The 15,945-nt window shown below is 42.7% G+C and overlaps 1 protein-coding gene across 1 annotated transcript in view; it reads right to left on the bottom strand.

Moving 5' to 3' along the window:
- Window positions 1–11,476, bottom strand: part of ARSB (arylsulfatase B) — a 137,674-nt gene extending 126,198 nt beyond the window's left edge. Inside the window, exon 1 of the mRNA XM_060235858.1 lies at window positions 10,884–11,476. Within this exon, the coding sequence (XP_060091841.1) occupies window positions 10,884–11,147 (264 nt within the window). The 5' untranslated portion in view covers window positions 11,148–11,476. The remainder of the gene's footprint in view (window positions 1–10,883) is intronic.
- Window positions 11,477–15,945: the final 4,469 nt, after the last annotated feature.

Consider the following 15,945-nt stretch of genomic DNA (forward strand, 5'->3'; position numbering starts at 1 on the left):
TGTGGTCTTTTAAAAATAATAACTGAATTCACAAGACAGAAAGATAACCAATAGATGTTTTAAATAAATAAAATTGGCTGTGAAGGTTCAAAAAACACTGCTTTGGCAGCAGCTGCCACAACAGGATCTTCACTGTGTGACTGAAGGTAAGCTATGCATAAGCAACAAAATACTGTACGCCCATATGCTCATTTAAAAAGGTGTCCTTGCAAGCCAGCTGTCACCAACATTTTTGACACTGTGAAAAGCTTTGGAACTGACACAAGGTGATGTGCAACCATGGGAGATGCGGCAAACTACAAAATGGCTTCCATGAGAGGTGGGGCCACATTCAAAGGAAGCCTAAATGCAGGAGACAAGAGGAGTAATTTTTTTAAAAATACACTGGGAAAGAGGAGTGAAAGAGAATAAAACCAGCATTCTGATTGCATAGCAATCAGCTCTCCACTGGCCAATTAGAAGCCCTGCCAAGCCTCACCCACTTTCTAAGAACATTTGGCACACCCCAAGAAAGATATTGCTGGGGGCCACGGCACCCAGAGATACAATGTGGGGAACCCCTATTTTAAGCAGAGCTTCTGCCTGAAACACTGAAGAGTTACTGTAAGAGTTATGCAAAGCCTCACTTTGTGGCATTTTGGAATTGGCTCCTCCTCCTTTGGCAGCCATGTTGTGGCTGTACCCACCGCCCTGTGTCAGAATTTCAAGGGTGCCTGCAAGCTCAAAAAGGCTGGGGACCCCTGGAGTAGACAATGCCAATAGACAAATGGTGTGACAGTATAACAGCTTCATGTGTTCATTATTTATTGTATCTATTAATTCAACTCATATCCCACTTTTCTTTCCTTGTGGAACTCAAGACTGATTGTACATGATTCCCAGGAAGCTGGCCATCCAGGCACTTACACAGATTTGCCTCATTTCAGCCAAGTCATTTGCCGACAATCCAAAGGAACATACACCTACATTTTAGTCTTAACTTCCCCATCCCTATGTACAATTTTGCAAGGTTTTCTCGAAGTCCTTTCTAAATTTGCAAGCTATAATTAAATGCAAATTAGTTTCCCACTTCAGTAAAACAAACCACGGAAGTGATAAATAACTTGAATCTAATTTTTCCAGTCATGGCTCCACTAGCCTATTTTGGAATGCTTTTTTTAAAAGATGAATAGCACATGTATCATAATTAGCCAAAATGATATCGTTTAACAGAATTTAGAGATTTTTGCCAGCCAAACATAATAATTGGAAGAGCCAGGAAGCTTGACGATTACCCAAATGGTGGATTCTAGCCAGCTTTAGAAAGCAGAGCAAGAAGAGAGCTACTGAAACTGAACATAAACAGATAATGAAAAAACAGTGTCGATAGCCTGCCAGAGCACATTGTTTGCTCTGATTTGCAGAGAACACACAAGCAACTTAGTGATAGCCCAAGCTGTGTTTCATGAAGCCATATTTACTCAAAGTTCTAAAGAAAGCAGATCAATTTTGTTTAGAGTGCCTTAGATGTGCAAAAACTACTTACCGGCAGTAAGGAGGGGCTTCTGTCTTTTAGGTACCCCACCACCACTTGTGAGACGGTTATTTATTTCAATCAATTTCTATCCCACCCTCCCATAAGGGTGAGTCACAACAATTTAAAACAGTTAAAACCAGGGGTGGAATTCTATCAGGAGATCCTTTGCATATTAAGCCACACACCCCTGATGTAGCCAATCTTCCAAGAGGTTACAAGGTTCTTCTTTGTTTAACCACCCCTGGTTAAAACAAATTTAAAATACACATAAAACCATTTCAGTACATGGCAAAAACAACATGCTCCCAGTTTAAGAAGAAGATGAAGATATTGGATTTATATCCCGCCCTCCACTCCGAAGAGTCTCAGAGTGGCTCACAATCTCTTTTACCTTCCTCCCCCACAACAGACACCCTGTGAGGTGGGTGGGGCTGGAGAGGGCTCTCATAGCAGCTGCCCTATCAAGGACAATCTCTGCCAGAGCTATGGCTGACCCAAGGCCATGCCAGCAGGTGCAAGTGGAGGAGTGGGGAATCAAACCCGGTTCTCCCAGATAAGAGTCCGCACACTTAACCACTACACCAAACTGGCTCTCCTTTGGTGCCACAGTAGCTAATTCAATCTCCAGACTGGGGAAGCAGGAGGGAGGAGACCAAATGAAGACAGCCATCAGTTAGCAGGTTGAGGGTGCAATCCAAAGAAGACTTCCTTGGGAGTAAGTCGAACTTAAATGATATTTATCTCTGAGTAGGGCTGTTTAGGTTTGCTCCCTAAGCCTCCCGAATTGTCACATGCAATTCTGTGTATCTCATGCTAGCTTTATGGTCAGTCATAAGTCAGGAAATACCAGGCAACTATAAAAAAGGATTACTGGCTTCATCTTTTTAGTAGCTTTTTAAAAATGATCATAAATACCAGAGAAAAAGCATGTGTGATAATTTCCCCTCAGGCCATTTTGATGTCAAATAAATAAACATGTTGCAAAGCCATCAGCCGCTTGCCTCGGATTGTTTAGCCAGTTCTTCTAGCAACAGAGACAAAGTGTCATTTGCTAGGGAGGGTGAAAGCATCTGGCATAAGGTTTTTCTCAGCAATCCACGGGGCAGTCAGTATCATAGGCCAATGCAATAAAATATCAATCTTCATTTTTCATTGGAGAGCAGGTGGCTGGGCTGAATTGACACAGGAGACTCTCATTTGAGGTATTTAAAGGGCCTGGGAAAAATGGAATTTTCAGAAGACAGTACTATCACAGATTTGCCCTGCTGTGGAGGCACAGTAGTCAAGACTTAAGGGCCAAACTAGACAAGAAGGGTATTTGAGTTTGGTTCAGGGATGGACCACCATTTTAGAAAATCAGTTTGCACCCAGGAACTCCATTCTGGGGCCTAATCCTGGTCAGGACCACCCATGCCAAAGAGGGAGGAAGAAGATCCTACTTCTCTTCTCCATGCAATTTTTCCAATCAAAAAAAACCTCCTGGTGCTATTCAGATTGGGATAATGGAGCAGGAAAAACAGGATCCCCCCCCCAAAAAAAAACACACTGTGATCATACGCATTAGAATTGTTTAAAGCAGGGGTGTCAAACATGTGGCCTGGGGGACGAATCAGGCCCATGGAGGGCTCCTATCAGGCCCACGGACAACTGGCTGTCATCTGTTTCTTTCTCCCTATGTCTTGCTTCCTTCTTCATCACAGCTTGCTTTGCTAGGCTTGATCAACAGCACAGGAGCTACAGAGCAAAACCTCTATTTTCTCCATTGGTTGAGGCTCCTTCCTTGGGGAGGAAGGGGGGAGGGAGAGCTTGCTTTGCCAAACTCTCTCAGTTGTACAGCAGAGCTACTGAGCCAAGAATCTCTTCCTGCTATTCCGTCCTGGTCCTCTGGGGAAAGAAAGAAAGAACCAGAGCTTCCTTTGCTCAGTTCCCTGGGCCCCATGGGAGAAATACAGAGAAAGCATCTTTAAAACCGAGTGCTAATATTTCAAGAATGTTTTAAGGGTTTTTTAAATCTTTGTGTTTGTCTGTGTCCTTTATAAAGTTTATATCTCTGCTATCTAATCATAAACAGGTACACACATAGCCCAGCCCCACAAGGTCTCATGACGGCTGAATCTGACATAAATAACAAATGAGTTTGACACCCCTGGTTTAAAGAAGTTTCAAGTGAGAGTTCACTTTCTAAAATGGCCGTGCATTCTCAGAGTGATTTTGGGTATTCCCATCATGTTTAGTTTGGCCCTTATAGGATTCAGCTGAAGGTCCAGTTACCTGAGCATACTGTAAGCCTGTGATCCACTACAAAGTGGAGAATATTCATCTGTAATATTTGTTTCAGCAGGGAAAAAAATTGGGGCTTTTATCAAAAATATGCAAACTCAGTCACGCATAATTAGACACAGTTAAAAGCATAAAATCCCTCTGCTCCAAAAATCCAATTTTTCCCCATTTGAAGAGGAGAAAAGCATTAAAGCCTCAAATCATATGCTCTTGGGTAAGTCCTTTTGTTCCAGATAGAAGTCTCAAAACATACACAGTATGTTTGAACTCAAACCATCCCATGAAAGAATGGAAAACCAATCAATTATGATAAGTAGGCCTGGATCTCATGGAGACTTATAAGCTTGGGTTACAGATATTGTTCTTTAAATGGTCATAAAGCCAAAAAAACCTCTATCCCAGTACACACTGGAAAATTCCAATGAAAGGCTGTCCATTACAGTATGTTAACATTGTGCTCTATGTAGTGGCTTAAAGTAGCTGTCTGGAAGCAGAAACATTGTTCTGTATCTGAAACAAGACAAGAAATAAATGGTACTCTTGTGCCAGCAAGTGTAAGTATGGAATATAAGAACAATGGCTCCCTCTGGGGGCAAATCAGTAGTAAAGTGGAATAAAATTACATACATAAGCATAATTGAGAAAAAAGATCTAAAATGAACAAACAAGACCCCTGTAAGTGAATGGTTGCCATTCAGTTCTATGAAGAAAAATGCCACACTTGGGGAAATTATTGCAATAAGGGCAACATTTGCACTGTACCACTAACACTGGATTGCCCAGCTCTCACTTTCAAAGATCCCACCACAAAGTGTAAAATGTGCACACAAAGATGCATTTTGTTTTCCAGGGCTTTTTTTTTTGGTAGAAAAAGCCCAGCAGGAACTTATTTGCATATCAAGTCACACCCCCTGACATCACCATTGTTTCACACAGGGGTTTTTTGTAGAAAAAGCCCAGCAGGAAATCATTTGTGTATTAGGCCACACACCCCAATGCCAAGTCAGCTGGAACTGTGTTCCTGTTCAAAAAAAGCCCGGTGTTCTCCAGGATATAAGCTTCCTCTCCATATGCACCATTTAGAGCAGGGGTATCAAACATGCCACCCGATGGCCAAATCAGGCCCTCGGAAGGCTACTATCAAGCCCCCAAGCAACTGGCTGTCATCTGCTTCCTTTCCCCTCTCTCTTGATTCCTTCTGCATAACAGCTTGTTTTGCAAGGCTTCCTCAATAACACTGGAGCTACAGAGCGAAGTCTCTATTTTCTCCACTGGCTGAGGCTCCTCCCTTGGGGAGGAAGGCGGGGAGGGAGAGCTTGCTTTGCTAGGCTCTCTCAATCATACAGCAGAGCTACCGAGCCAAGCCTCTCTTCCTTCTATTGACTGATGCTCCTCCCCCTCCTGGCCCCTTGGGGAAGGAAGGAAGAGCCAGAGCTTCCTTTATTCAGTTCCCTGGATCCCATGGAAGAGATACAAAGAAAGCACCTTTAAGACCAACAAGTGTTAATGTTTTAAGTATGTTTTATTTTAAGGTTTTCTTTTTTAAAAAAAATCTTTAATTGTGTTTGTCTGGGTCCTTTATAAAGTTTATATCTCTGCTACCTAATCTTAAATAGGTATACACATGGTCCAGCCCGACATGGCTCAGCCCAACAAGGATTCATTTATGTCAGATCTGTCCCTCATAACAAATTAGTTTGACACCCCTGATTTATGGGATTTCTACTATTTATGGGATTTCTCCTTTGGTGTAGGGTTTGTCCTGTTTGCCAAACCCTACGCCAAAGGATAAATGGACACAAATCTGAAATCAGAAATTACAAAACTGAGAAACCTGTAGAACACTTTAACCTTCAAAAATATTCAATGGGTGATCCCAAAGTAGCTGTTTTACTGCAAAGGAACTTCAAGAACAGGATGGAGAGGAAAATTGCTGAATTACAATTATGGAACAAACACTCTCAAGGACTGAACAGGGATGTTGGTTTTTTATCTCATTACATGCTTAAGCCTATTCGCACCAAGTATGGCTGTATAACCACAATATTCCAATGTATTTCTCTTTCAGAATAGTGTATCAGAATGTTTTTTATATTGACATACTCAAACAAGGGATATTGGCTGTTTATCTTGTTACATATACTAAATCCATTTTCACTATATTTTAATGCATTCTATTTTCCCCTTTCTTATGACAAACTAGAATGACATTTATAATGCATGTTATATTTTAAAAAGTAAATTAGGCAGACAAGAATATCTTTAAGAAAAAATGTGTCCTTAGTTTAACCCTAACAATAGGGCAATTAACAGACAGCTTTTATTATCTTTTATTGGTTTCCCACGCAAATGCTATCCAGACAAAACGTTCTTTCAACTTGTTACACTATTTTGCCACTGGATTTTAACTTTGTACCGTTTTGCATTCTAAACCACTGCCCACCAGCTATATGTAGCTCTGCTCACTGTTCCTTGTCTGAAGAAGTATGCATGCATGCATGCGAAAACATTCTTATTTTTTATTTGTCCAGGATTTGTGACTAAGTATCACAGTACAGATGGTTATTATGAAAGACTCAGCACGCCTATTGACTGTACTTGCTACTGGACTCCTACTTTGTTCTATTGCTTCAGACCAACATGTCTTCCCACCTGGATCTATCTAGATGTAAAACAACATTTGTGATCAGAACAATTAAATGCATTAAGAACAGAATGGATGAATGGAATAAAAATAGTAATTTTCATATCTGAATGAAAATAACAGTAAAATACTTGTTCTAGGAACAACTGATCTCTACTAGAGGTCTGAAAAAGAAGGAAGTGGTTTTGTGGCTAAGCTTACAGATGAGAAAGCATTACATACCTAGGGGTGGAGTTGGTAACAAGCCTATAAAACCATATGGAGAGACAACACCACGCTACATTGTTCAGCAGTGCTTGAGATGCAGTATTAATGAACACACAAAAAAAAGATTTTTGAAACAATGGCTTTAAGAGAAGAGAGTGGATTTATACCCTGCCCTTCACGCCGAGTCTCAGAGCAGCTTACAGTCTCCTTCCCTTCCCCTCCCTACAACAGGCACCATGGAGCTGAGAGAGCTCTTTCCAGAACGGCTTGAGAGAACAGCTCTGAGAGAAGTGGGTCTGACCCAAGATCACTCAGCAGGTGCATGTGGAGGAGTGAGGAACATAAGAACATAAGAGAAGCCATGTTGGATCAGGCCAATGGCCCATCCAGTCCAACACTGTGTCACACAGTGGCCAAAAAAAAAATATTATATATATATACACACACACACACACTATATCTATATCTCTCTATCTAAACACACTGTGGCTAATAGCCACTGATGGACCTCTGTTCCATATTTTTATCTAACCCCCTCTTGAAGCTGTCTATGCTTGTAGCCGCCGCCACCTCCTGTGTCAATGAATTCCACATGTTAATCACCCTTTGGGTGAAGTAGTACTTCCTTTTATCTGTTTTAACCTGACTGCTCAGCGATTTCATCGAATGCCCACGAGTTCTTGTATTGTGAGAAAGGGAGAAAAGGACTTCTTTCTCTACTTTCTCCATCCCATGCATTATCTTGTAAACCTCTATCATGTCACCCCTGGTTTGATTCCCCTGACAACAGGGGAATCAAACCTGGTTCTCCAGACCAGAGTCCATGCACTTAACCACTATACCAAACTGGGTCCCAGGAGTTGGTAATTTGCTCTGCACACATGATAGCATCAAAATACATTATGTTCTTGAGGACCACTGTCAAACCACATGTTTCAGGTACCTGTAATTTAATGCTACCAGGGTCATATTTTCATGAACAGGAGATGTCAAAGTGCAGCCAATGGGCATGCTGAGTCTTTCATAATAACCATCTGTACTGTGATACTTAGTCACAAATCCTGGGCAAATAAAACATAAGAATGTTGGGAAGGGAAAACCCGCCAGCTCCAGTCTAACAAGGAGGACAAATGCTAGTGGTGCTGCATGTGTCAGTCTCCCAAAATGATGTCAGCTTGGACAGCACAGAGCATTTTCAGTGCAATCCTAAAGAGAAGTACTCCAGTCTAAGTCCATTCATTGCAGTGGGCTTAGACTGGTGTAACTCTCCATAAAATTGCACTGTTAGTGTGTTTTCTGGAAGAGGAGTAAAAGAAATACAGCCTGGTTTGGGTTCCCCTTCTCAAAGTTCTGATTGTCACTTAGAAATATAACAATGCCAGTCATTTTGACAGCAGGTAGGAGTCTAAATACCCTAAGTAGTTTAAAAGTTCTGAGAGAACTTGGCACACATCTAGCCAACCTGTGCCCACCTGCCAGTTGATACTGTCAGCATCACTTATTCAGAGGGGAAAGGGGGCTGAACCAGGGCTCACAATTCACAATGCCCTGATGGTAACTCACAAACTGTTCACAGAGGATACATTGCCCTCACTGGAAAAAAAACAATAAGCATGTTGTGGCTTCTAGGAGACCAACTGGTTAGGTGATATGGGTTTCTGTAAGAACCAGGACTCTGTGCAGAATTATTTCTGCTTCCATCTCTTTCCCTCAATGCAGAACTCTGAAGCTCCTAGCTACACATCTGCTTTACACGCATACACAGAAAGCTAGTTAAAACAGAAGCAGGATCAGGAAACATTTGTGAGTTTTAATAAACTACCTTTAGTAAGTTGTTCCTTTTCTCGCCTCTAGTCTTCCAAGTTTTCACAAAGATGATATTCAAGCTGGAAAGGGTTTTGTGGATTTCTATTTCCCCTCTGAAGCTTACATTTTACACCTGAAAATGTTACTAAAAGTCTTGCTAACATGAACAAATAAGCCATACTTGAAGTTCTGAATTACAGCTCACTTTTCCTAACAGATTAGAGTGGTTTAGAAAACCATTTTAAGCATTTCACTGAAACACATTCATTGAAGCCACTAGAGGTCTCTCCAAACCTAATAATTACCCATTCTGAATATACAGTTAAACTAGAAAATAACTGTTTCTCTCAATTCTATACCAGAGGGTGACAACCCCTTTGGGCCTGAATGCTGCCATGGCCACCACCACCTCACAACATCTACCTGAGGCAGTGTTGGTGTGCTAGCAAACAACAAGAGAGGGCAGAGATGAGAGCTGTATGGGGTCAAATGCGCTGAAACCAAAGGGTGGTACAATCGGCACATCAGCTATTCCCCTCATATCCACCTAGTAGCTGTGCAGGCCTGTGACAGAAGATGAGCCATTTGTCTTCTCCCCCCTTCTGGCCACCAGAGGCTCATTTCAGTTGCTTGGGCAGACAACCAGTCCCACATCTGAGACTCAATGTGGTAGTAGTCAGAGTGTTCAACTAGGACAGGGGTGGCCAAACTTGCTTAATGTAAGAGTTACATAGAATAAATGTCAGATGTTTGAGAGCCGCAAGACATAAATGGCAGAGGAAGGAAGGAGGGAAAGAAGGAAAGCAACTTTAACTTTAAATGTATTCTCCAAGTTGCTGGCTGGCTTGGCGAAATGATTTAAAGAGAGAAATGCCTTCTTCAATCCAGCTGACAGGGAAGTGGGGGCTTCAAGAGCCGCACAATATGTGTGAAAGAGCCACATGTAGCCCCCAAGCTGAAGTTTGGCCACCCCTGTACTAGGATCTGGAGATCTTGGTTCAAACTCTGTCATGGAAGCCTGCTGGATGACCATAGGCCAGTCCCAGGCTAACCTACCTCATAGGGTTGTTGTGAGGATAAAATAGAAAATGATGTAAGCTACTGTGGGTCCCCACTGGGGAGAAAGATGGGGCAGAAATAAAATAAATTTAATATTCCAAGAATAATGGTACAGCACATCATTGTCCTCAGCATACATACCAAGGCATTGCCTAGCCCTCTTCTATGCATTCTATTAATTATTTTTACAACTCATTTAGTGAGATTTCAGTTTCACGTGACTAATATTTACTCGGCATATGTGACAAAGAAGCAAATACCGCCAAGTCCTAAGAATTAAAAAAACTGTGATACCACAGCAGAGAGAACAAAACCTATGCCTAGAAAATATTTTGTTCACAAATATCAAACTTTTTAAAAGGGAAATAGGCACTTCATGCAGGAAATTCCCTGAATTTTGCATACCATGAATTAACTACAGTGCCACCTTAAGTCCAAGGAGACTAGATGAGAGATACAGATTTTGAATACATCTACACAACCTAAATAAGCATGCACAATTTCAGTAGTTCTGATGCGGGAAACACCACCCTGTACAATGCATCCCTGAGAATTAAGACACATTGTCATTTGATAGAAGATGAACCCAGCTCTCTCCTGCTCATATCTAGCTCTGACTCAAATGATCATTGTCTCACTATATTAACAAAGACCGTAGCTGCCTACACTGGTTCTACTACTGAAATGTTTTACATGCAAACAAAACAGTGAGTTTGGGGAGGGAGGGTGGCTCAGTGGTAGAGCATCTGCTTGGGAAGCAGACGGTCCCAGGTTCAATCCCTGGCATCTCCAAAAAAGGGTCCAGGTAAGTAGGTGTGAAAAACCTCAGCTTGAGACCCTGGAGAGCCGCTGCCAGTCTGAGAAGACAATACTGACTTTGATGGACCAAGGGTCTGATTCAGTATAAGGCAGCTTCATATGTTCAAAATACCACGAAGACGGGAGCAAACTTTCAAGCCTCTCAACTTCTTTAGTCACCCATCCTTTCTCCTTAATGGGGAACCAAAGCAGCGTACATTAGCTTTCCTCACGTCCATTTTATCCTAACAGTCTTGTGATGTCGGTCAAGCTGACTGTGAGTGGCCCAAGATCACCCAGTATCAGACATTCAGTACGAAAGAAAAGCATGTATTCGAGAACACAGCAAAGTCACGAATCTATATACAGAAATGGGCCAGACCACGTTAAAAGCCATGTCATATAGAAACTGCTGCAACCACGAGGTAGAGCAGGCTTACTCACAATTAATTATCAGGAGCCTGGGGAGAAAGAGTCCTGGACAAAGTTTCTTTGGTACCTTGGTAGGAACAGGCAGCCTACCCTCATCCCGCCCCGTTCTGCCATCCTTCCCGCCGCCTCCTTCCTACCTACCTGGTACCTGCCGGTGAGCAGCTGGCTGCGGGACGGGGTGCACAGGGGCTGCGTGTAGTAGCGCTCCAGGCGCACCCCGCTGGCCCCCAGCGCGTCGAGGGTCGGCGTGAGGATTTCCGAGCCGTGCCAGCCCACGTCGTTCCAGCCCAGGTCATCGGCCAGCACCAGCACCAAGTGCGGAGGCCTCGGCGGCGCCGGGCTGAGGCAGAAGCGCAAGCAGAGAAGCAGCAGAAAAAGGGGCCTGGAGCCCAGGCGCGTCAGCATCGCCGCTCGCTAGACCCGCAAAAGGAACTGGCAGCCCAGGAAGGAGGACTCAGCACAGCCTACGGTCAGTCTCATGCCTCCGAACGCCAAGCCGCGCCTTCCGCTCCGCCCACCGGGGAGGAAAAGAAACCGGAACTCGGAGTGGTGGAAGGACACGCAAAGGGGCTGGGAGGGCCTCGAGTAGTTGGGTAGCAGCAGGTGCGTAGCAGACGCCAGTTAAGGCTGCTGCAGTATCAAGGCGGGTGAAAAAGTCCAACTCTTCTCGCTAGAAAATGGGCGGCTTGTTTTCCGTGCTAGATCACATCTTTGCACTGCAGTCCCAGAATCCTGGATAACTACCGTTGGCGCACATTTTCAAACGCAGATTAGAATTTCCCCTCCCATAAACACGTGCTTACCATTTAGCCTCATCTATCAAAAGGCTGAGAGAGATCTACGTTTTGAGATCTAGATCTAGATTTTGAGTAATGATGTATCCACTGCTTTGATTTTGGTCTAGTAATATTTAACATTTGTATAATTCTTTCAGTGATTGGAGTCTTCACATGCATTACCTACCTTTTTTAAGGACCTGTGAGATAGGACAGTGTTAATTGTCCCTACATTTTCATTGTGGGGTATCTAAGAGTGTGTAGCCTGTCAAGACTGTAAATATATGGCAGGGATGAGATTTTGACCATACAGTCCATGTTTTTGTGTAGCTGCTCCAGAGCACCTGCCCACTGCATGCCAGCTCTTCTTGCTTCTTCTCTGATGCGTCTAGATGTGCCTCATTCTGGTTTCATCACTGTCATTCCAGGACCAGGAGAAATAAAGAGCAGGGCTTCCTATCACATCTGAAAGAGCAAAAGCAGGAGATCACTTATTTTAATCCAGTCCTTCAAAATGTGCCAACAAATATGGAAAACAAAATGATGGCCCATGGACTGGAAACAGAGAGTGTGTCATTTTCAGAGTGGAGGGTGGTAAGCAGTGGGGTGCCGCATGGCTCAGTACTGGGCCTGATGCTTTTTAACTTGTTCATTAATGTTTTGGAGTTGGGAGTAAGTGAAGTGGCTAAGTTTGCAGATGACACTAAATTGTTCAGGGTGGTGAGAACCAGAGAGGATTGTGAGGAACTCCAAAGGGATCTGTTGAGGTTGGGTGAGTGGGCGTCAACATGGCAAATGAGGGTCAACATGGCCAAGTGCAAGGTAATGCACATTGGGGCCAAGAATCCTAACTATAAATACAAGTTGATGGGGTGCGAACTGGCAGAGACTGACCAAGAGAGAGATCTTGGGGTCGTGGTAGATAACTCACTGAAAATGTCGAGACAGTGTACGACTGCAATAAAAAAGGCCGATGCTATGCTGGGAATTATTAGGAAGGGAATTGAAAACAAATCAGCCAGTATCATAATGCCCCTGTATAAATCGATGGTGCGGTCTCATTTGGAGTACTGTGTGCAGTTCTGGTCACCGCACCTCAAAAAGGATATTATAGCATTGGAAAAAGTGCAGAAAAGGGCAACTAGATTGATTAAAGGGTCGGAACACTTTCCCTATGAAGAAAGGTTAAAACACTTGGGGCTCTTTAGCTTGGAGAAATGTCAACTGAGGGGTGACATGATGGAGGTTTGCAAGATTATGCATGGGATAGAGAAGGTAGAAAAAGAAGTACTTTTCTCCCTTTCTCTCAATATGAGAACTCATGGGCACTCAATGAAATTGCTGAGCAGTCAGGTTAGAACGGATAAAGGAAGTACTTCTTCACCAAAAGGGTGATTAACACATGGAATTCACTGCCACAGGAGGTGGTGGCGGCTACAAGCATAGACAGCTTCAAGAGGGGATTGGATAAACATGGAGCAGAGGTCCATCAGTGGCTATTAGCCACAGTGTATCGTTGGAACTCTGTCTGGGGCAAGTGATGCTCTGTATTCTTGATGCTTGGGAGGGGCAACAGTGTGAGGGCTTCTAGTGTCCTGGCCCTATTGCTGGACCTCCTGATGGCACCTGGGGGTTTTGACCTCTGTGTGACGCAGAGTGTTGGACTGGATGAGCCATTGGCCTGATCCAAAATGGCATCTCTTATGTTCTTAAACACTCAATTGGTATTCTAGTTCCCAAAAGGATATCAACTATCAGACCCCAACTGTTGCATTAATTTCTCATGTGAGAAATGCTCAAAATCTTACAACAAAGACCGTTACACTACATGGAACGAGAAGTGCAAAATGTTCAAGCTGGATTCAGAAAAGCAAAACGCACTAGAGATCCTATTGAAAATTTACTTTGGTTATTGGAACATAGAACAGAATGTCAGAACAAAATCAGCTGGTATATCATAGATCACAGCAAATCTTTTGACTGTGTTGATCAGGAAAACCTATGGTTGTTTTTAAAATAAATGGATGGGTGAGTATAATCCTTTGGTCACCAGAGAAGACCCTTTGGGTGAAGAAGTACCTCCTTTTATCCGTTTTAACCCGACTGCTCAGCAATTTCATCGAATGCCCACAAGTTCTTGTATTGTGAGAAAGGGAGAAAAGGACTTTTTGCCCACCGCAGAACCACTAATTTTGGAAGGGGTGTTGAAAGACCTGAGTCAGAACTCGTGGGCATTCGATGAAATTGCTGAGCAGACAGGTTAAAACGGATAAAAGGAGGTACTTCTTCACCCAAAGGGCGATTAACATGTGGAATTCACTGCCACAGAAAGTGGTGGCGGCCACAAGCATAGCCACCTTCAAGAGGGGTTTAGATAAAAACATGGAGCAGAGGTCCATCAGTGGCTATTAGCCACAGTGTCTGTCTGTCTGTCTGTCTGTCTGTCTGTCTATCTATCTATCTATCTATCAAAATTTTGCCACTGTGTGACACAGAGTGTTGGACTGGATGGGCCATTGGCCTGATCTAACATGGCTTCTCTTATGCTCTCATGATTTCTTTTTCTACTTTATCCATCCCATGCATAATCTTGTAAACCTCTATCATGTCACCCTGCAGTCGACATTTCTCCAAGCTAAGGAGCCCCAAGCGTTTTAACCTTTCTTCATAGAGAAAGTGTTCCAACCCTTTAATCATTCTAGTTGCCCTTTTCTGGACTTTTTCCAATGCTATAATATCCTTTTTGAGGTGCGGTGACCAGAGATGGATTGACTCAATCAAGAAAACCACAACCTTCAGTTTGCAAAACCTGAGCAAGGCAGTTAATGATAGGATGTGGAAAGGACATTTCTCTAGCCTCAGAGTTCAGTTGACTTGTTATCCTGCATCACAGGAAAGGGAAGTTTCCCTTTCTTAGCTTACCCCACCCCTGCAATTCCTCAGAGAACCCCTGCTTCTAAATATTATTTTGGAATATGTTGTTATTCAGAGTAGCATTCACAATAAAAACAATATGTTATCAAAGTAAAAATCTACAACAACCATAATGAAAACATTTGCAAAGGTAAATTTTAAAGAACCACTGTGTTGGGATTTCCGGTGTAAACCTCTAGGAGGGGTTGCTAAAGCTCTCATTCTTTTCCTTGCTAAAATTTGTACCAATAAGTATATAGGAAGTTAGAACGAGGTTCTTTTGCAGAAGTAGTGTCGATATACCTGGCTTATGTCAGTACTATTTCTTCAGGAGATTTTCTTCCAACATAACCTGGATACTATTGCTAAATTTGAAACCTGCAGCTCAGTTAGAATTTCTGCATTTAAAATGTGAAAAATAAACAATGTTAGTATTTAATTGACCAGAAAAGTTTGTGAATTTGGATCTTCACGTAAGAAGTAAATAATCTTACATGTGCAATTTAGCAGGAATTACATTCATGAAGGATTGGCCATAACCTAGAATGAGAGACATGACCAGTTTTTTTTTTTAGCAATAACACACAGGAACACAGTTCCGGCTGACTCGGTATCAGGGGTGTATGGCCTAATAAGCAAATGAGCTCCTGCTGGGCTTTTTCTACGGAAAAGTACTGTGTGAAACAATGGTGATGTCCGGGGGTGTGGCCTAATATGCAAATGAATTCCTGCTGGGCTTTTTCAGCAAAAAAAAAGCCCTGGACATGACTATGTATAACTGCCATGCTAGTGTTTAACTACCTGTTCTGGATGCAGGCCACTTATATAGCCAGTGTGGTGTAATGATTATGGTGTCAGGCTAGGATCTAGGAGGCCCACATTCAAATCCCCAGTCTACCTTGGAACCTCACTGGGTGACCACAGGCCAGTCCCACACACTCATACTTACCAACCTCCAGGTTGCTGTGAGGATAAAATGGGGAAGAGGATAATCATTGTTGAGCCACCATGTGTGCCCACTGGGGAGAAAGGCAGGGTATTAATGAAGTAAGTAAATAAATATTGTGGAATATCTGGATTTTCCAAGGGATTGTTCATTGCATGGGAGGACATCTGGAAACCAGAGTCAGAATTTAGGGTACTGTTTGCTATCACTATGAGTTTGTCTTTGTTTTAATTGCATTTTTTGGTGGTTTCTTTAATAATATGCAGGATTTTACTGTACATTGTTTTTAGTTTGTTTATTAACTGTTTCAAGCTTTCGGGAAGAGGGTTAACTGTATTAAGCAAGAGGTTGTATTAACCGAAATGCCTTTATTAAAAAGTTTATTATAAAAGACACAACAAAAATGGGAGAGTGGTTGAACTGATAAAAGTGATGGGGAAAGTGCAAAAATAAAATACAAGAAAAAGCACTCAACACAGTCCTCTTTCCCTTTTCCACCTGCCAACTAGCAAATGGTACCTTACAAAGTCTGAGCCTGTACAGATTGCAAACCCAATAGACTTATATA

This window comes from Heteronotia binoei, chromosome 4, assembly GCF_032191835.1.
Source record: "Heteronotia binoei isolate CCM8104 ecotype False Entrance Well chromosome 4, APGP_CSIRO_Hbin_v1, whole genome shotgun sequence".
In the NCBI taxonomy this organism is placed as follows: domain Eukaryota; kingdom Metazoa; phylum Chordata; class Lepidosauria; order Squamata; family Gekkonidae; genus Heteronotia; species Heteronotia binoei.